The sequence below is a fragment of the Pezoporus occidentalis genome, unplaced genomic scaffold, assembly GCF_034315485.1.
Source record: "Pezoporus occidentalis ecotype Australia unplaced genomic scaffold, CSIRO_AGI_Poc_V1 ctg11, whole genome shotgun sequence".
Classification (NCBI taxonomy): domain Eukaryota; kingdom Metazoa; phylum Chordata; class Aves; order Psittaciformes; family Psittacidae; genus Pezoporus; species Pezoporus occidentalis.
Window position 1 is genome coordinate 7,067,935 of NW_026912886.1, and position 20,950 is coordinate 7,088,884.

Here is a 20,950-nt window from a genome sequence, read left to right on the forward strand (position 1 = left end):
TGTCTCAACTACTCCTAAGTTCAAGCTCTTTTGAGTTTAGAACAATTAATAGAATAGTCAGGCAGATCAGCATTAACTGTTGTCATATAGGTCAGCATTTTCCAATATATTTGCACTTCAGTAACACCCCAAATAATTGAATTGCTAAAATTAATAAATAATAACTATATTTATAGAATTAGCTATCTTCTACTCAAGATGTTTCCATTACTAACTTAAAAATTACATTTTTTGTTATCCACATCTATCAAAACTGAGGGTTTTGTTCGAAAATCTGTTAATGCATGTACCAGCTCTGGACCCAGACATTGACATTTACTGTTCCCTCAAAAAATTCTCTCCTGCACTCTTCCAACATGCAAAGCAGCAGACCGCTCAAAATATATGATGTTATACAGCAATTTAACTGTCCTGATTTAGGGTGAAATTTTAATATCAAACTGTATTTTGCCTTTCTAAAATTAGTTTATCAACATAAAGCATAGATGAAAATACGTACCAGTAAATAATGCCATACCTGAATTTTGTGCTGGGCAGGGCTGACAAGGCTCCCCAAAGGCATAGTCAGTGCTGGCACAACAGCACTCTGATTTTGTAACTGCACCAGTTAATGGCCTCACACACTGTCCCCTCTTGTAGCCACCATAGCATGTGCTTCGCATGTGTGTATCTGAGGAAAGAAATCTCTCTTAATATTGCCATAGCCACCTGCCATAAATTACAAGTATTAAATATAGCTCAGGTGTCATGAACACTGTAAAATAGCTATCAAAACATAACATCTTTCACCATTTCTCCATACTTTTCACCCAACTATACCCTTGCTCTACTCGGGACAGGAAATTCTTTTTTCTCATGCTCCAAAGAGTTCAGACATACAAACTAGTTACTGCATTTAATGACCTAACATGCACTAGTGAACTACTAGGGGAAAAATCATATTTAACCTTGAACTAGCAGGAAGCCATGGGGAAAAAGGACAAAGACTCTGCCGCATGACAAGGACATTACTCACTTGTAACTTGACAGGCCTAGCTGCAGGATCTTAGAGCTAGAACCAAGTATACCTCAAAACTTCCAAAACAACTCAGTACTGTTTACTTTATTCTCACAGTTAGAGGACTGATTTGATTTTAACAAGAAGTATCTGTTCTCCCCCTCCCAACCTTATTAGTTGTCTCTGATTCACTGAGGTTAAAATCACCACTGGCACAACACCCTGGATTAAGCCCACTAAGATCATACTAAAGCTTTTCTTTTCATTTTATACCTGAAAGAAGGGAAGAATAAGAGAAAAAAAAAAACAAACAATTTTCATTAAAAACAAATCACAAAATATGCTGTCATTAAAAGAATATTTTTCTTTGCTTGTAAAAAACAAACAAAAATTCAGTAATCCTATTGAAGTGTCTAAGATTTAAAATGTTTATCTCTTCAGGTCCAGGTGTGACATTTCTCACTGTTTAAAAATGGCCCTTAATGGCTGTCAGACACATCAGTATTTTAAAATCAAACACCTCAAATATCTTTTGCTTGTAGAGAAATTGGCAGAAGTGAAAAATCGGTATCTCCACTTTAAAAAGAGGTGAAAGAGTAATTAAATCCTTAAGCTTAGTGACAAATGAGGAATTTTACATTGGCAGAAATGGGGCAAATTCTCACCTATTCACCTCCAGCAGCACTATGCTGTATAGTCTACCTGATTTTGTGATATGGCCCATGCATTTTATTCTCTTTAAATGCAAAGTAAAAGAAAAAAGAGCAAAATGGGCTGTTACAGAAAATATCCACTGTAACTACTATCTACCAATCCATGAACAACAGTAAATTCTACATTCAAACTTGATCTGTCAATCAGTCTAGCATTAATGCCTTAACACTGGTTAATTGGGATTTGCCACACTTTAAGCTTGTCTCACCAACACACACGCGCCCGTCCAATCCTACTGCAAGGCCAGGGAAGCATTCACATCTGAAAGAGCCATCAGTGTTCACACAGCGCCCGTTCATGCATATTCCAGCTGTCTCGCACTCATCGATGTCTGTTGGAGAACAGAATGAGCTTTATTAGAAATTAAATTACATAGTATTCAATGCCTGGCTGAAACTTGCATTTGCGCAGCTTATTTTCAATGTGTCCTATAGAAAAATATCAGGTGTAAGTGGAAACTAGTTCAAGTAAAGGTTTTATTAGGAATAATGATTAATTCATTCTGTGAAATAGCAGAAGAACATGCAAAATTCAGGAGAAATAAACAGAACAATTTTACTCTCCTTGGAAATCAGAAAGGGAGTACAGTTTCCTAACTTGCTCCCAAGAGGTACATATTCTGATTTAAGGGTCATTCAGGCAAAAACATAATCAGAGGAAGGAGGAAATTGTGATTGCTAAGACAAAGGACTTCTGTAGTGAGTACCAGGGCATTCCCTTTCTGTATTAACAGTTAGTTCATGCTGTAAGAAATGAGTTCCAATAGCAAACTGATTCTTTAAGCCCATCTATTGGATGCCTTTACATGACCACCAAAGAATTTCCATTCTTCCTGCTGCGGGTTCAGTTTTTGGAAGTACATCTGAATCTCCACAGTCAAACCCTGCCCGCACGTAGCATCTCCTAGTGATCTGCATGACAATTGGGTTTTCCTATCAGATGCTCATTATAGCCCAATTCATAAACTTTCAATGGACAGATTGCATGCCAGTCCAGAAAGGAATCTGTTAATGATTTGAGCCCTGAGTGATTGCTGAGCACAAGCTACCATCTTTGCCCAAAAACAGTACATTGAACAATAAGGCCTTTTCCAATGAAATACAAGAATGACGCCCCAGAATATTTGACTACCACAAAGGGATGTTAAATTTGTAAAAAAAATTATATAGGCTGAATATCTTGTTACTAGTAACATCATTCTCCAGATACAGAGAGCATGCCATTATTTTATAAGTGATTAAGAAAAGGAGAGTTAAAAATATTGTTTGGAATTATGTATAACCTTTATAAAATAATCACTTCATAACAACTCTCCATAATATATACAAGAGACAGTGTGTGTGACAATTTCCTTTTTTCTGACCTTAAAAGGGCAAATTGAGAGTGAAACACCTCTGTGTTTTACTTAGTTTGTGTTGTTTGGCATAAAACATGGCTTGTACGATCCAAGATTCCTTTTTGAAACTGCATTTTAAAATAGAAGTTAAATTTAAGTACATGGGCTCATTCATTTCTATTTCATCCTGCAATCTTTTGTTCTGTTTCGGACAAATCTTAAATGCTTTTTCTCCACTTTAAATTTAGTCCTTTACTCAGTGCAAGTGAAAACAGAGCTCGGACTTCAAAATGTGCCCAAACGACTTAACAGTGTAAACAGTTATTTTGTTAGACAACACTGAGCTCCTTTGACAGATACAAGTTCTCCTGAAAGGAAAGAAAAAAAAAAACACCCAAAGCTTTCCTTTTTAAAGGTTACTTATAGAAACAGAGAGGCAGTTACTTTTTTCCTTTTCCTGTAGTTCATTTGCAAAAAAAAATCTTGTAAGCTATTAAGGGGAGAAATGCACAATCCATTTTCCTTTGCACCACTTTATAAATGTGTTGAAAATACTGTTATAGATGTTTCATAGAAAGGTAAAGTAGGTCACTTAGAATTGTGCTGATAGCCGAAAAACTGGCTCCCATAAAGATGGGGTAAAAAGCCTTTGCTTTTACCAGGGCTGAAATTCCAGTAAATCAATTGCACACGCAGGCAGAAAGTCCAAATTTCTGACCTTGACAAGGCTCTGCCATCTTCCATGGTAAAAATCGTTTGGATGACTTCAAAAATACTCGTTTTTTGATTTTTGCCAGAATATTCCAACCAGATTCTGGAAAACCAACTAATGGACTCATTCCCCATGTCCAATGAATTTCTGCCTTTTCTGCTTAGCTTGCTCAGTAGTGCCAGCTGGGTACATCAAGTTCTCTAATTTTACCCAGGAAAAATTTACTCAGACTACTAAACCACCACTTCCAGTTGCCTTGCAATAGCTTTCAATTTGGGGAATTCCTGTTTGGTCTGAAGACAAAACAATGTATGAAACAGAAATAATGCTCTAAACCTCTGTCTGCTCTAAGTATAGCTGAAAAATCATCGGCAAACCATCGGAGAAAGAAGCTAACAGTGAATAAGTTTAGTATGTCTTGTATTACAGGGAATACACAAGACTATGGTGTAACATTCTTTTTTGGCATGTTACTTCGTAAAGCCTGAGTGGAATTTTTTACCAGACAGCCAAGCATATGCCTTGTACTTATACTTCAATTCCAATTTTATGGAACTAAGTGTCAATTACAGTATCCCTAATTTTGAGTTAGAAATTCTTCTTAATATTTCAAAATTCAGCTTAGCATGCATCAAATAAGATGTTTATACATACAATGTGTTACATGCTGTGATTCTTCTATTCTTTTGTTGATCCCCTACAGGGTTTACCAAAAACACATGTTCAGTTCTGCATCAAAATCACTCAGGCAGGTAGCCATTATGCTGCAGAAGCGTCAGTTTGTGCATAAACACATCCCCAATGCGCATGAGCACTAACTGCATTGGCAAGCACGAGCTTAGAGTTTAAGCTTGTGTAAGATCTTAATGGAGTCACTTCACAAACGAATTCAGGATATGCAGTGTGAACACTGAGCAGGACAGAGATTATTTACTCTGTACGTGTGGTGTGTACAGAAAGGACTCAATAAGGAAAAACCTAATGAATGGGAAAAGACATTATTAACGACCAATCTTTTAAACTTCCACTAACATAATGGGAGACATTCACCAGAGTTGTGCTCTCTGTAGGTATTATATTCCTGGGAACTGTTTCATAATATTGTGGGCAAGTGGAAGAAATGAGACAAATATGAAGTAGGGAAAAAGTCTAATTGGGGTGTCAAGGTCTCAAAATCTGGTTTGATTTTGACCCAATAGCAATTTTAGAATGTAAGGAATGTTTGCGTGCTCATTCACAGAGAACGAGGCTTACTGTAAGTGTTGAAAAGCAGTGGGAGAAATCCTTCATTTTACTATAAGATCTGTTCCAACTTTCAGTAGGAATCAGTCAAGTTGCCTGCAATTTTTGGATAATTTTCAAATATTCTTTCTTTGATGCACAGAAGTAACATTTCTCTAGGGCCAGAAACCCCTTTTGGGCTGTATCCATACTCCTGTTTAGCCAGGAGGCACGTACCAGAGGCTGTGAAGTTGAGTACCATTGGTTTTTAAGTAGTCTGAAGCAATTTGCATGCCATCTTCTTGGATGGCATTTCAGTACACAGACTGATGTTAATGAAAAAGAAAAAAGAAAAAATGACAAAATATGCTCAGGAGAAAAATCAAAACAAGCATTTAAGCTGAGCTTGCATCAGTGAATTGAATCCCTGCTAACAACACAGAGAGCAAACAGTGGTTTTTGGGAACACAACTGGCTCATATGCCAAGGCCTGATGGGCATTTAGTTCTTCCCTGCCAAGTCTGAGAGCAAGTCTCACTGCTGGTCCCACACACAGATGAGTCAGGACAAAAGCTTTGGCAAAGCACAGACGTACACCTACCACTTGGAAAACACAGAATCAGCTTTATTTCTGATCTTACATGTGTGCAGCCAACACAGCCAGTAGCTGTTAAGCTAAGGAGACACTTGTACAGATCTGCATATTTGTTCATTTGAGAAACTAAAGACCAATTCATTCTCCCAATCAGAACAACTCTATTAAAATCAGAATGGGGTCATCTCTCATTAGAAATACACAATTACCCCATTTGAAGACTGAGTTGTACTGTCCTGCATCCCTAGTGCAAAAGTTATCAAGAAAGTTCCAGATACTTTACTGGACTTACTGGCCGGGTTTGGATCTGAAGTCTAAGTCTAGACACCAGACAGTACAGATCTAAGACTGGTACAATGTTCAAGAAGCAACAGGATTCAAATTAATTCACCTTTCATGCCACTAACTCTCAAAACCAAATTATTTATTCAAACATATAATTTTGCTATTGGTCCACAACAAGATGCTGCTGTGTAACCCAGTGAGGCCCTTTTTGCAATTTGCCAAATTGTACACAAGCATTTTTTATGCCTTGATTCCAAAAATTAAAAGATTTCAAATTTTTCAAAAGAAAAACCATAAGTAACTTGGCCTAGCACTTGTCTATTCCTTATTTTGACTGCTGCTTTGTGCCCATAAAACTTGTTGAAACATGAAGATTTATACACTCAAAACTTCCAGTTCCTGACAGGACTGAACAGAAACTGATGACATAACTAGCAATCAGAATACTGCAGTGTCTCCCACAGGAGATATTGCTGAGCTAGTGCAGCAAATGGGAAAGACAATTTTGCTGTGGTGCTCACGTCTGCATCTCAGTCACATGGAGTGCCAGGCACTCCTTGGAGATGTTGTATTGACTAGGAACACCCAGGCAAGGAATGAGAGAAAAACCGAAAGAAGGCAATGAGCCAGGATGCTTGGGTGGCCAAAGGCAGAAAACTTTAAAAAGCCAAACACAAAAAGTGAGGTAGACTGGAGCCAAATTACAGAAGACCTTATAGGTAAAATTAACTCGAGTTTAACTAGATCAGATCACACAGTTTTTCATCAAAGAATGTTTCTCACTGGCTGGTTAGGGTGGTTACTCAACACTGGAAAAGACTGAGTGCTGTCTTGCACAATGACAAATCAATCCAGCTGATTAAAAAAAGCATATCTGATGAGGACTTGCCCAGTATTTCTTGTCCCCAAGGATCACTGTAAGGAAATGAAGTGATTCTTGAAGCTACCAGAGGGATATGACTCACAAACTTTTTTTTGTGCTCACCTCTGCAATAGCGTCCATCAGATGCTAACTGGAAGCCCGGTTTACAAATGCATTTAAAACTGCCATCTTCGTTGATGCACATCCCATTGAGGCACATGTTCCTTATGCTACATTCATCCATATCTGAAAAAGTACATTGAAGAGATAATGTTTAGAATGTTTAAGTAAAAGAACTCTTACTTATATGCTTTATATGCAAAATATAAACCTCAATTTCTTTCTCAGTTGTCACAGGTACATCATAAACAAACATATGATAGGACAACCTGTAAAAGCAACAATTCTGCTACTTCATAATGAATCATTAACATCTAAAGGTATGCATCCAAAAAGAGAAAAGAGAATGACAAATGGATGAGAAGCTGGACAGCTTAAGAACTGCCAGTTGGTAAAATCCGTTTAAAAAAAAAGTGAGAAAGGTACGTAATTGAAGAAGATTTGCAGTCTTGATGTAAGCAGAAGCTAGGGTAGAAACAGACTCCCATTTGGAATGGTAAACACAATTCTGTTACTAAGATCACCTGACAGGGGAGGAGCAGGCATTTGTGTCTGGAGTGAAAACTTTTGTAACCTCCATTGGGTAAGCCTAAGATTCATGATGTGGAAGAATTCCCAGCACTGTGCTCCAGTATTCATTCTGTGGGCGCTTCCATCATGAACTTCTGTTTAAAATGAAACCTACCCCTTCCCTGGATTCAGCATGACAGGTCACATATGTGGGTATGGCATAGCATGGAGGACTTAAATAGGAAAAGGTGGAGTCTCAGGTAGTGCTATTCTGAACCCTACACAATTATTCACATAACCAAAAGAGGTAGGAGGGGAAAAAAAAAAGCAAGTACAAAGATAACTGTACTTGATTTGTGTAAACTTTTATATAATTTTAGTCTTTATTTCATTCTGGCACAAATGAAATCAGTTTTGGATGTTACATCGAAAAAAATCAGCATTATTTACCAGTTTCATATAAAGGAGTACACATAGTTACATTAAGGTGTGGCACAATGCCATGGTCTTTAATGATTAGTGTGTGTGCACATGTATTCCTAAGAACAAAACTCAATGCATTACAAAGCCAGAAATGAAACTGTTTCATAAGTAGATGCAACAGACATTCTGGCAACTTATGCAATGGAATTAAAAATGTTTTACCAGACTGCCGATGTCCTGGTTCTTATTACTATTAGCACATGGTATTTGGTGGGAAAGGAAGAAATCAGAATTGAGGGGTTTTTCCAAAACATATTCATTTCTAAATATATTTAGTCAATATAGTTCCATAATAAGATCTTTTAAAAGCAGCTTATAGTGCTAAACTGTATCTAAAAAAGCGTCAGGAAAACCAGAGTCTTAAAATGTCTGTCTCTATGAAGGATTAACAGAATCACTACTAGCACATAAAATCACTGGATCATAATGACATTACAACATATTCGGAATTGTGCTATTTTCCTTCATATTGCAGCTGTGTTGGACAGAAATTACACTTCTAGACATGGTGTGTTTTCTTTTTACTTACAGGCTAAGTCAGACAAAAATAATTTATGATTTAAAAGAAAAAATCGTGTATCTATCCCAACCGGGATTTCTGGCATTAAGTCTTTGAGCTGAATCACTGAGATAATATTCTGCCAAAAATGTTTCTAAGAACAGTGCTTGAAATTCCTTTAACGTATGAATAGATCATTGGGAACCTTCCCAAGGACCTTGGGAAGCATGATAAAGAACATTCTTCTTTCCCCCCCCCCTTCACTAAAGGTCTGGGAGGTAGAAACACATCAATTATGTTTACAAATTTTTCTTAAAACAGTTTTTATGGGTCAGACCAGACTGCATCTACATAAAACACATTGCTAGTCACCCAGTAAGATCCCATAAAGCATGCTGTTAAACACACAGTAAAACCAGGCAGCATGTGACTTGTGCTCTGTTTTAAAATGTACCACTCCCACCAAAGAAACTGCATTTTGTGATAGTGGTATGTGCTATTTCTCCTGCTGGACAGACATCCCGTTGATGATTGCCAAGCCAAGGCTCCAGAACTGGCTGCAAAAGACAGTTTACTTGCCCTCCCAAATACAGCAAAAGGTATTTAGAAATGTGATGCTTTGTTCCTTCTCTTCCCTCCCACCAGAGGTCCTTTTCTTTTTCACTGACGTGAATAACCTCTTGTAATTGCAATTACTGATACAGAATAAACTCAGGAAAGCCTTACCTTCACAGTTTTTCCCATCAGCTGCCACCTGAAAGCCAGCATTACACACACAGTGAAAGCTGCCGTCTGTATTTATGCATCGTCCGTTATTACAGATACGACCATTCTGTAAACATTCATCAATGTCTGAAAGCCAACCAAAAAGAAAAATAACATTTTGGTTTTTTTTTTTTATACTCAAGAGGAATTTTTCCCACTTCCCTTTCCCTTGGGTTTTTAACCCTACATGGAAACTATATTCACCTGAAAAATGATTTATTTTGATTTCCATAAGTGAACATTATGAGGGTGGAAAATGTTCATCAGCTTGAAATTTCAGGTTGCTGTGCAAGAAATTCAGTGACTATTACCCTGCAGCTTGCTCAGACAAGAATCAGACCCCTTCAATTGCTTTTTTGCATTTTCGTTTATCATGATAATTTTTTACTGAAGTTTAACTCAACAATAGCTAACTATGACAGAAAGATGGGGAAGCTTGTCTTTTGCTACTGCATTGTAAGATAACAGGAAAGTTTGAGACTTTCCCACCTCAGAAGATATTTCTCCTGCGTATTTTATATTTGAAACATCAGCTCCTCATTTCCCTCTCTCTGCAGGAGGTGCTTGGCAAGTGCTTTGGAGGACCTGAATAGTGATATCACACCAGGCTGGCAGCTCTCCCTCTCCTCCAAACGAGGGGAGAGGAGATGCTGAGACAGACTGTCTAGACATTTTTCAGATTGCTCAGTGTTCTCCATCAAGGCCTGGACCATCTCCCAGAGATTCCTGCACACAGGGGACTCTGCTCACAGAGATCTCAACCAGCCCATGCAGACCTATCTACTATGCAACCAGACCATCTTCCCAAATATCCTGCAGGTGCCCTTCCCTAAGCCCTCTCTGCAGAAGGGCATTGCTGTACTTCAGGAAGAAGCAGAGCACAAGGTATCCTCCCAGATGCTCCTGTTCTCTAGACACCAATCTGAGGGAGAACTGATGCCTCTCAACATTGTGAACCTGTATTTGCCTTCTTTGCAGTGCAATGGTTCTGGGAAGCTGCTAAGAAATCCCTGAAAATAACTGTTTTACAATGAAGAAATCAGGCCAGGAGAGGCAAGAGCTGCTCAAGTGATAAATCACTGTGGTGGCAGCTTGCAGCCCTCTTGACTTCCAGCAAAAAGCTTGATAAACCTCAATCAAGCAATTCTCTCTGCTCAGTCCCTCCTTTCCCCCTACTTTTGTGGCACTCGCTTGCACCTGACCCTGGCTTCAGCTACCCCACCGGCCTTAGGACAAGCAGAAATCCTACAGCATCTCAAGATTTTTCTGGCCTTTTAAAGAGTTTATTGGATTTTGTACGCACATCTGATGCCATCTAAATCATGCTGCAGAAACTAATACAAAATCTTGTTGTTCTTTATGTACACACAGCTGACGGGATGCACGCTATTAGTTTATGTTACATTCTTAATTTTGTACTTATGAAATAACATTGTGGATTTTTTTCCCCTCCTCAGAGAAACTGGCAAAAAATCAAAGCTCTCCTCTCACTGAAATATCCATGACTGCAGCCATCTCCATGTCAGGACTGACTTCCTCCTGTCAGAAATGTTGGGTAGATCATATTACGCACTTTGCTATTAAAGCTTTGACTCCTATGCACTCCTAGCTAACCATCTTCTGAAATTGAAAAGCATTTTTTGTTTTGATCGCTAATCATCATGTGACAACCTTATTCATCTATGTCTCCAATTAAGATATTAATTCAGCCAAAATCCTACTAGAATTATAAGGGATCCTAACAACAGTTGTATCAGTTGCTTGTGATAGAGACTGCAATGTTTAATCAGTCACCTATCAGACTCATCATGCAGAAAACACCCTCCCCTGGGACCTCAGAACAAGGAATAGATAAACATCTGGTCATTGCAGAGACCCCATTTTTCAAGAATGGATGCAAGGAACACATTTGCAAATGTGTATGGGCACAGACACATTTGGGTATCCAAAATATAAAAACTCAACATACAAAATAGTCATGCACAGTAATTTTGCAGCAAATGCTGATTTTGGCAGGCACCAGTGCTATAGGCATATTTTGTCAAATGCACCCCACCAGCCTTTTTCTTTTCCCTAAACTGGTCCTAAAAATTTCTTCAGAAAACAAAGATTCTGTACAACATTGCATTTTCTGAACTGCCTGTCAAGCAAGCACAGTTCCCATTGACTGCAAAGGAACTGCTAAGTGACCACACTTTAATGCCATTAAGCTACTGGGCTTCTGACAAGCATGTGTTTGTGTAATGAATCAGTCAAATTAAAAGCGTGTGACAAAAATGACTCATGAGTGAATTCATCACCACTGAGACTCCACTTCAGCACTCCTTCACCACTAGTCAGCTGAGCTATGAAGATGCTTCTGCAACATGGCTGTTTGGCAGCAATTAGGTCAAATACTCTCAGCAATGTGCAGCAGTGGTGCTGGCTCTGCATGTCCTCCTGGACTGGAGTAAGCTGCTGTACCTTTCCGATTCACAAAGGGAAGAGCAAAAAAATCACACACTAATACAGATAGCTTTCTTCTGGCTTTCTAGAAACACTCTACTTCAGAATGAATGAATGCTCAAAGAACCTTCCTCAGTGCAGAAAGCAAAATATGAAGACAAAGTGGGACTCTGAGCATTCAGACATCCTGTTTCATTTAGATGCTTCATTTCTTATGAAATTTTAAGTAATCACTCATTCTCCTGCCAGAAGTCTCTCATTATGACTTCACCATAAAGGACTGCATCTATCTTTACTGTCAAATTCTCACCCCAGGACAGTTTCGAAGCCACAGAACCTGACATAGGGCTGACCACCAAGAAACTACCCATTCACCACTCCATAGAAAGACAGGATGAAGACCATCATGAGCCTGGTTTTCAAAACACCAATAATGGGTATGCTGAAGCTTCCACACGTAGACCTTGCCAGTTCTTCACTACTTTTCCATACCTTATTTAAGTTTTTATTGCTGTAATGTATGTTTAGTTCTTTCTCTGACAGTGGGCAAGGACAACACATGGACATTGCACTCCTTACTGTCTTTTAACTTTTATAGGTAAAAGATTTCTCCAAAGCAGGGATGTTTAATTGTCCTCAAGATCATCAAGAATCAAAATAAAAAAATTAACAAAATAAGTCACTTCCACTTCAAAGCCACAAATGGCACCCAGATACTTTCAGTACAATACAAAATGTCTTTCTCCATAACCCAGTCTATGAACAGCCAGCTCATGCAGGTTAATCATTTTTACTGCCATATCTGATTTATTTTTTTAAAAAACCCTCATATTTAACACATCTGTTAAATTTTGCTTAAAAACTATTTTCCCTCCTGGTATGTATACAATAGTATAGATACAGATGTAAAGCCATAATTTACCTCGGCACTCTGTTCTCGTTGCTGTGCTCTGATATCCTATACGACACTGGCATATGTAGGACCCCTGGGTGTTCACACAGTCTCCACTGATGCATGGATTCTTTTCGCATTCATCAACATCTGCAGACACAGACAGTATATTTTTATTACAACACTGGTTGAAAGTTATTCAGATCTGTAGAGGTATTTTATATGTTTTGTAGTTGAAGAAATAGTGTCTTTCAGTGTGAAAAGAAAGGGGACACCACTGAATTCTCAGTAAGAGGATACCATGTTCTGAGGTAAGCAGGAGCTGGGAAAAACGAGTACTCAGCAAGACAAGAGGCAGAGGCCTTATTCCCGCAACTCCATATTTCCAGCCCCACTGGAGACACAGATTTTGACAGAAGCAAAATCTTATACATTAAAGACAGTTAATCCTTTCTCCTATCATCCAACTCTGGCTGAGTCCCAAAATTAAAGGACTCAAGAGCCCAACAAGATACTCCTGATGAGCTGAAAGATGACTTGTAAATCTTACTAAGTGTGAGATCATGACTCTTTTTTTTAACAATAGATTGTTTGCATAATCAAAGAGATCATTTGCAATCACTAATAAACACATTATAGCACAGGCTGGTAAAATAAGAAAACCTTCTGTGTAATTTTGTGGCAAGTTACAAGACTTGTTAAATACTGACTTAAAGGCAAAACTGCTGTAGGTTATTTTTGTCTATTATTATTTTTTGGTTAAATGTTTGCAGTTGAAAGCAATTAGCTTGTTGAAGTCTATTTACTGGGTTTTTATAAAGGAGGTTTGTTTTATTGAAGAATTCAGAGTTATACAATATGTGGAAAATAATTTTTTTTTCTTCAAAACAAAATTTCCCTTTGTGATTTACAGCAGAAACCCACATACCAATGCATTCCCCTCTAACATCCAGTTGGAATCCTTTGTTGCACTCGCAGCGGTAGCTCCCAGGAGTGGGAATACAGCGCCCATTAAGGCAGAGATGTCGGAACAGTTGGCAATAGTCAGTCAAGTTCACCGGCAAGATCACTGAAATAACAAGAGTCGGAGAAATACTTTAAAAGTTCACCATAATAATTTTGACTCAGAGATTAATCTGAAAACAGCTAGCAACCACTGATTATTTTTATTATGGCAAGTCAATCTTGTTTTCCTCTTTTACAGGATGAGAGAGGACAGAGTCTGCTCATACCCAGTGGTAAAGTGGGTACGTGGCACTGCAAGGACTCTACTAAAAGCCTACAGTAGCAGAAAGCAGTCAGACTGGTTCAGTTATCTCTGTTTTTATAGACAGCAGAGCGAGAGGAGGGCAGGGATAACCCTGGAAGGTGTGCCTATACAGTCTTTGGCAGGCAGTCATGAGCTGGCTCTGTCCATGCTCCCAGCTGACCAGAAGCTGTGCAGCTACGTCAGTGCAGTGTCAGGCCTGAGTTAACATACTTTGCTTCTTGGGCTCATTAGCTCAGCTTGGTGCTGAACCAAGACCAAACAGTTGCAACTTGTGCCAGTGCAAGCAGAGTCTGTCTGCATCTGCACAGAGCATGGGTGAAATGAGCTTGTATTTATGTGCAAAGGAGTATGTGGCTATGCCAAATAATTTCAGGTGGCACATGCCTACTGCAGACTATATGGGCAGGTAACAAATTCCCTGAGCAAGGGACAGAATAAGGTATGTATCAGTATTCTGCTCTGGCTTCATCCTTGCTCTAGAGAAAACTAATCTATCTATGTGTATCTCTGAAAAACTTATTTCTTTATGTTGGGCAGCATCAGTTCTGCAGCACACTAGTATTTTTATTGGTACATTTCCTACCTGGTCAAACAAGAGTGAGAAAACAACCTGAAAGAAGCTGCTTTCTCCCACTCTGGCTCTTTAATGTAAGTAACTTACCACAACCTAGTCAAAGAGCTATTCATGTTCCTCACTGTTAACATGCAGTAAAGCTCACAACAGCCTCAAAATAACAGTAATGTAACTTCTACAATACGTAGGCCTCAGTACAGACAGTGAGGATGTAATTTTTAAATCCTGTCTCAACAGGGAAAACACTACCAATGAGGTACACATGCTGTAAGATACCAGGTAACCAGGGTATCCTTCTAAGATTAGAAGGTTATCCAGAGGCTATGTGTCCATATAGTAAGCAAAAGATACCAACAGCTGAAGGGAGCACACTGCTCCTGAGAACCTCATGCTTTAAAGAGCTAAATGCAAGTGGTGCAGGGGAAGGTTATTCCTTTCTTACCATGAGGTGGTGGAGCCCGAGATGGATAGACAATTTCTGGCTGTTGAGGTGGGTAAACACCAGGAATGAGTGGTGGAGGGATGATGTCAGGACGGCCCGGAGGAAGCTCAGGTCTTGCTGGCAGCAGAGCAGCTACTGTGCATAATTTGCGATACTCATCTGAAACGTGAATACATGAATGACTCTTGTGGCCTTCCCATTTAATGCAACCCTCCCCTTTTTCACAGTGTTTCAGATTAGCAGTAGCAAATTTTAAGTAATCTGGAAAATCTGAGCCCATAAATTTGTTTCATAGCAAGCTTTGTTCTGTGAATTGAGTCATTAATCTAGGAGGATATCAATACTGCTTGTCAGAAGACTGCCAGTGAAAAGATAACATAACTGACATTCTGGATATGAAATTGAACAGTGAGGCGGAGACCTGATCTTAATCTACTTAGTCTTCTTTCAGGCAAAATCTCTGGTGAACTCAGTGGGAAGTTTACCTAAAGAAGGACTTCTGGACTTGATCCCAAGTTAATTTAATACAAAGCTAGTCACAGAGTTAGGTAAATACTGAACAGGGGGAAAAAGCCCAGTTTCAACTGGATTTCTTAAAATTTAACTTCCTAAAACAAAGAAATATAAATATAAGCAATGAGGCAAAACCAATTAGAGAATGAATACACAAACACTATTTCCCTGTGAAAATTAAGTTTGCCAATAAAAGCAGAAACCAAATGAGGTGCAGTCTAAGGAGCACAAAGAGAAACTAAGTCAGATCCCCACCAAGACAATCTTTTTCTAGATGATGGGAAAATGATCTATTTTGCTGTAAGCACAGTTTATACTGAGTGTTATGCATTCTCCTATTGTTTATCTCTATTAGTGGCATCTGCCCTACTGCCCCACTTTTCCTCCTGCCCCTGACTCTTTTGTCTTTGGGAAGTGTGTGTTTGGACCTTATTGATCCAAAGAATGCATGCAGAGTATCACAATTAAACACCACATTTCCAGCTGACCTAATTCATGTCCACAATTTGTTCATACACAAATAACTATTTACACAGCCAACATCTTTGGACCTCAAAATTTTAAAGTTTATGGCACAACAGGGGAGAGGAATTATATAATGAAACCAAAATGCTAGAGAGATGCATGAATTCCCAAAACAATATAAAAAATGAGAACTGAAAAATAAATTCAGTGTTGGGAGAACTAAGCTGGATATTTCAGCCTTCAACACTTTCATCTCACTTCTATTTCCACCTGTAAAACACATTAGAAGCTCTTCCTGAATCACAGAGGACTTGTTAAATAAACACAGTAGCCTAAAGTTTTGTTTTTCCCCATTATGATCTTTGCATCTATTTTAATGCTCTTAGGTGATTGGTTTGTTTCACATGCCACTGCATTTCTCTTTATTGTTCCTTAGAGTGATTTTAATCTTTAAATCATTTCCAAGAAGATTTTATTGCATTACGTATTGTATTTTCTTTCTTTGTTTTTGTTTTTTTTTTCCTCCTAGCTTTCTATTTTGATTATTCACATGTAAGCTGAAGCTACTCTCAATCAGAGGTCTACCTGTGGATAAAACATCAGTCAGAAGACACATACACAAATTCCAATATGCAGATGTTTGCTAATGATGGTGGTTTTAATAGTTATTTCTCTGATCACGCATTCTCTACAATCCAATGATTAGTCTCTGTGAGAGAAACAATACTGTATTTTTTTTTTTATTCTAGATGGGTAATACCCAATTATCCAAAGCCAACCACCAGGAGCCCAGGCCTTCTGTGCAAAAAGAAGTCACAGCCTTAGGGGTGCCCACTGATTGAACAGAATTAGCAGACATGAAGGGACTGCTGAGGCGAGAATTGAACATACACATACACACAGCTGGATGCCCGAGATACCACTTTTGAAGTATTTATAGTGTCAATGGTAAAACCCTGTTACTCCAAATAAACAACTATTGCTGTGTTACGCAAAGAAATACAGTGCAAACCTTTTTTATTGCAACTTTAATCTCCATGTATAATTTCTAGCAGTAAACAGCCTCTTTTATAGTAACATCTGGGTCTGCTGCCCACATTGAAAATGCAACCACTTGGTTACATTATGCAGCTAGTGCTCCACTTTATACTGCAGTGAATTTCCATTTCAGAGTTAGACAGACTTTGGGCCACTGACAGTTCTAAATTCCTCATCTTGTTTTCTCAGGCTACATCAAGGAATAACTGAACTTGATTAAATACTGACAGCAATACCTTACATACATGTAAGGCCTTCCAAAGAATTTTAAAGCATTTTTGAAAAGAGTAATTTATAGTCTCATTTTATCCCAAGTTGGGGGAAAAGAAAGAAAGAAAAAAGTGGCATGTAACAATGATGTGGAAGACCTTGCATGGATTTATGAGTCAGGAAGTCCTGGGTTCCAGCTCCTTCTCCACCACGTCTCTGTATGTGGCCTTGGCCAAATTACTTCACTTTTCCACCCAGTTTGTTCACCAGTTAGATATGGTTAATTGGAAAGTATGTAAAGAAAACAGGGACTGTGTTAAGATTGAAAGCTTTTCCTTGTCTTCTCATTTTAGATGAGCATCAGTAGATTACACTGTTTCATTAGTATTATTCTAGCCAGCTTTAACATTTAACATGTTTAAGTATTATTAATGAGATTGTGACAGAACCAGGAAGAGTCTTCCAAGAGTTCTGATCACAGATTTCTGCTCCAGTATTACGCAGTTTCCCTCAAAGGATTAAACCAAGAATAATAAACACTCCCATACATGACCTCTGACAACTTCTTCAGAATTTCACTGCTATAGTTATGACCCCCAATCCTCCCTAAACTCTGCACCTCCCTTGAGCTCCTGCCATCAATCCTTAAGTTTCTTTTATTCATTTATTTCTAAAGCATTTCATTAGGTCTCCAGTCCTAAACAATCTCAAAAACATCTTTCCCCCACTCCCTCACCCTTAGTTGCACAATCTGCTCATCATCTTTAAATTCAAATCACATGTTATCTGGGGATCTCCACTCACAGGGAGGTGGTAAAGTCCAGCACATTTTGGTAGCAGAGATTGCATTCTCTGCCAAACCTCAGGAAATAAATGGCATCTCAGAAAGCTGTATGTCAGAGGAAGGAAACCCTAGTTTTACAACAAGAATGAAACTGCAGAGGGAATAAGGATCTATCAGAAGGCTGTGAAGGAAGTAACTTGAGCCTGAAGAGGATGTTGATAACAGAATCTGGATCAGGTAATGTCAGAATAATGCGGTTACAAAACATTAATTAGCAACAGATAAAATCTTATGTTTATGTCTGCTTGCCCTGTCCTCCTGGGGGTCCTGAGCAACCTGCTACAAGAGGCTCTCTTTGAGAGCACAGGGCTTAATTCAAAACGACCTTCGTTGGTGCCCTCCAGCCTCAGCCATCCTGTGATTTTCTTTAATGAAAACATTACTGATAAAAGAATATCACCCTGACTCAGTGTTCAACCACACTCATAAGCATATACAGGCAGATTCCTACCGGTGGATCTGATCGGGCACATTTCAGGTGCAGTGGCTGCTCCAGAAGACCAGCACCGGCCACTGTCACAACAGCACTGCATTTTGGACATCGGCTGGGGGAGCTGGTTGTTGCAACGCCCGTTGGTCAGAGAAGAAAAGCAGTATCCAGGACGCACATCTACCAAGAGAAAGAAAGGGATATGTAACCATCAGTCCAACAAGGAGCACAGCTTTCACAGAAGGCAAAGGTCCCATTTTTCTTGGTTGATTACATTACTGAGGACATAGCACTTGAACATTACAACAATAAAAACCAAAAGGCAGAAAACCAGGAAAATGTAGATAATCTTTGGGCCGCTTTGGATTCAGGTGTAACACCTCATGTGAGGAAGCTGAAATGAAGTATGGAGCAGCAATTAATTAATGAAGGCAAAAATAGAACTGAATATATTTTTACATTCAATTATATTCAATATATATAATTATATTCAGAATATAATTGTCATCTCTATTAAAGATAGCACCAGATCAATTCTGTTTAAGCTTTGATTTGAAAGCCACTGATGTACAACAAAATACAGCATTGCAGCTCTCAAAGCATTCATTTTTCATTAGTCATGGCTTTCCCAGGTGAAGTATGTAGTGATTTGACAAGATACAGGCTTGCAGGCAAGAAACAACAACAAAGCTTTAATTGGTGCCATCGCATTTTTTTATGGAGATATTCTGGTTTCCTGTCTGAAAAGGGTAAGCATGTGCTGTACAAGAACGTCCTGTACCCAGATTTCATACACTCAGCTCTAACAACATTGCACAGAGATTCCCCAGCTTAGAGAAAGGAGAGTAAATGTGTATGGGAGGAGAAAAAAAAACCTTAAAAATGTTGTGATACAATCTGAAGCTCTGAGCAATTGTTTCACAATATGTCACATCATGTCCAACTCAGTATAAGCTGTGGTGTGATTTGATCCTGCACAATAAACCAGACCAAGTTTGTTTCTAAAACATACAAACATTTGCTGTCAAAATGCAGACCAAAAAAGTTGCAGATATAACCTTGCAACAGTAGACACCAATCTCTAAAGAAACGTTATCTCAGCTATCCAGGGCATGGTGGAATCATCTGTCTAGTAACAGGGCTGTGCAGAGTTTACTAGCTACAGTAGTGGGTATAAAAAAAAAGCATAGGGAAGTTTCTTATTACTTTGAGGAAATTGATATATAGTGATATGTTGGGAAAGTCTGTGATGGTTCTGCCTTTTATTAGCTGGAACCCTGAACACGGATATTACTGGCAGGACAACTAAAAGACTCAGTTGGCCTTTGCTTCTGAACTTTAGTTAGTTCACTCATACTATCATACAATGGAAATCTTGAAACGGAGAAAAAGACCCAAATCTACTCAGTTCTGTTACTGGTCCTCCATTTTCTCCTGGTACACAACTAAACTGCCAAACACGTACACTCCTTTATCTACTATATTAAAAATCAAATAAAGCTCAGATGCAAACTGTTCCCTGGAGAGGAAACTGTTCTCCAGTATCCCTGGAGAGCTATTCAGATGCTTGGTATGATGGTGGGATGGATAATAGGGAGGAAGTCCTCTAACAGACCCTATCATCATCCCCTGTAATTCATCCTTCTCACTTCTGGTCAGTACCAAAGTTTTTAAACATTTAAAAGCAGTAATGGGCAGAAGTGTAAAAAGCATCTACATAGGATTTGTGCAGGAACACAAAATGCCAGAAAAAGGTAAATACAGAGCATACATCTTTGTCTACCTACGGGTGTAAGAGCTTATCCAAAAGCCACACCATTTTCAGAAAAAGACAGAAAATTGGTGAGAAAAATGCCAAATCTTTCCATACTTCCAATCAGAGGTGATTCTTTTTTTCTTTTTCTCTTCTTTCATTTTCTGTTCCAAACGGTCAAACACACAAATAAGGGCAAGAAGAGCAGGAAACAACCTTTTTACTGTTTCAGTTTTTAATATTTTAGTACTTTTCATTTAAAAAAAAATAGTATTTTGAAAAGGCAAAAAATTGCCATGAAAATACCTCAAGAAAAATGTGCCTCTTCTATAAAAAATAAATTAAAAAAAGTAGACTGACCAAAGACATCTATGCCAGCTGAAGCTGGATGTCTGGGCTAGTGGTTTTCTTCATAAGACTCTTCATGTACTTGGGCTGAGATGTTCTGCTCTTGTTTCTGCTCTTCAGCTCTAGGAGATATTATCTTTGCTTTCTCTATTTGAATTTTTAAGGTCTGTAATAATGGAACTCACAGTTCTTCCTCTGGATGCTTGGCTCCAGGGCTGCTCAGTTTGAGTCCCATAAGGGATACATTTCTCAGAAGCACTTCCTCATCTCTAACAGAATAGACATGTTCAGCTAACACTTTTCACTTAAGACTGGCATGTTGTAATTAAATCAAGATTATCCATTTTTCCCAGCTCGCATATAGATCTGGGTTCTGTCCTCGTTAATATTAGACACAAATCCAACATATCTGCAGATAATTAACAGTGCTTCCCATTTAGCACGTTTTGCCTTGAACACACAGCTAAAATTTTAATGATGGTTCACACTGGCATATTACTTAACAGAGCCTGTCAGCATTTAAATACCCAATTCTTTAGCTGAGCTATTTCAGCCTACATATACAGTGGGAAAAAAAGGATGAAAAAACTGCAGGAATACAACATGGGTGTGAATGTTGGGCAGTCC

At 38.6% G+C, this 20,950-nt stretch overlaps 1 protein-coding gene across 2 annotated transcripts in view; it reads right to left on the bottom strand.

Moving 5' to 3' along the window:
* Window positions 1-20,950, bottom strand: part of FBN1 (fibrillin 1) — a 150,939-nt gene that overhangs the window by 65,149 nt on the left and 64,840 nt on the right. For both annotated transcript variants that reach the window (XM_062628872.1, XM_062628868.1), the window contains exons 10-17: window positions 18,244-18,402; window positions 14,723-14,881; window positions 13,365-13,505; window positions 12,467-12,586; window positions 9,061-9,186; window positions 6,846-6,968; window positions 1,920-2,042; window positions 518-670 (exon numbers count right to left, since the gene is read on the bottom strand). In XM_062628872.1, the coding sequence (XP_062484856.1) occupies window positions 518-670; window positions 1,920-2,042; window positions 6,846-6,968; window positions 9,061-9,186; window positions 12,467-12,586; window positions 13,365-13,505; window positions 14,723-14,881; window positions 18,244-18,402 (1,104 nt within the window). The remainder of the gene's footprint in view (window positions 1-517; window positions 671-1,919; window positions 2,043-6,845; window positions 6,969-9,060; window positions 9,187-12,466; window positions 12,587-13,364; window positions 13,506-14,722; window positions 14,882-18,243; window positions 18,403-20,950) is intronic.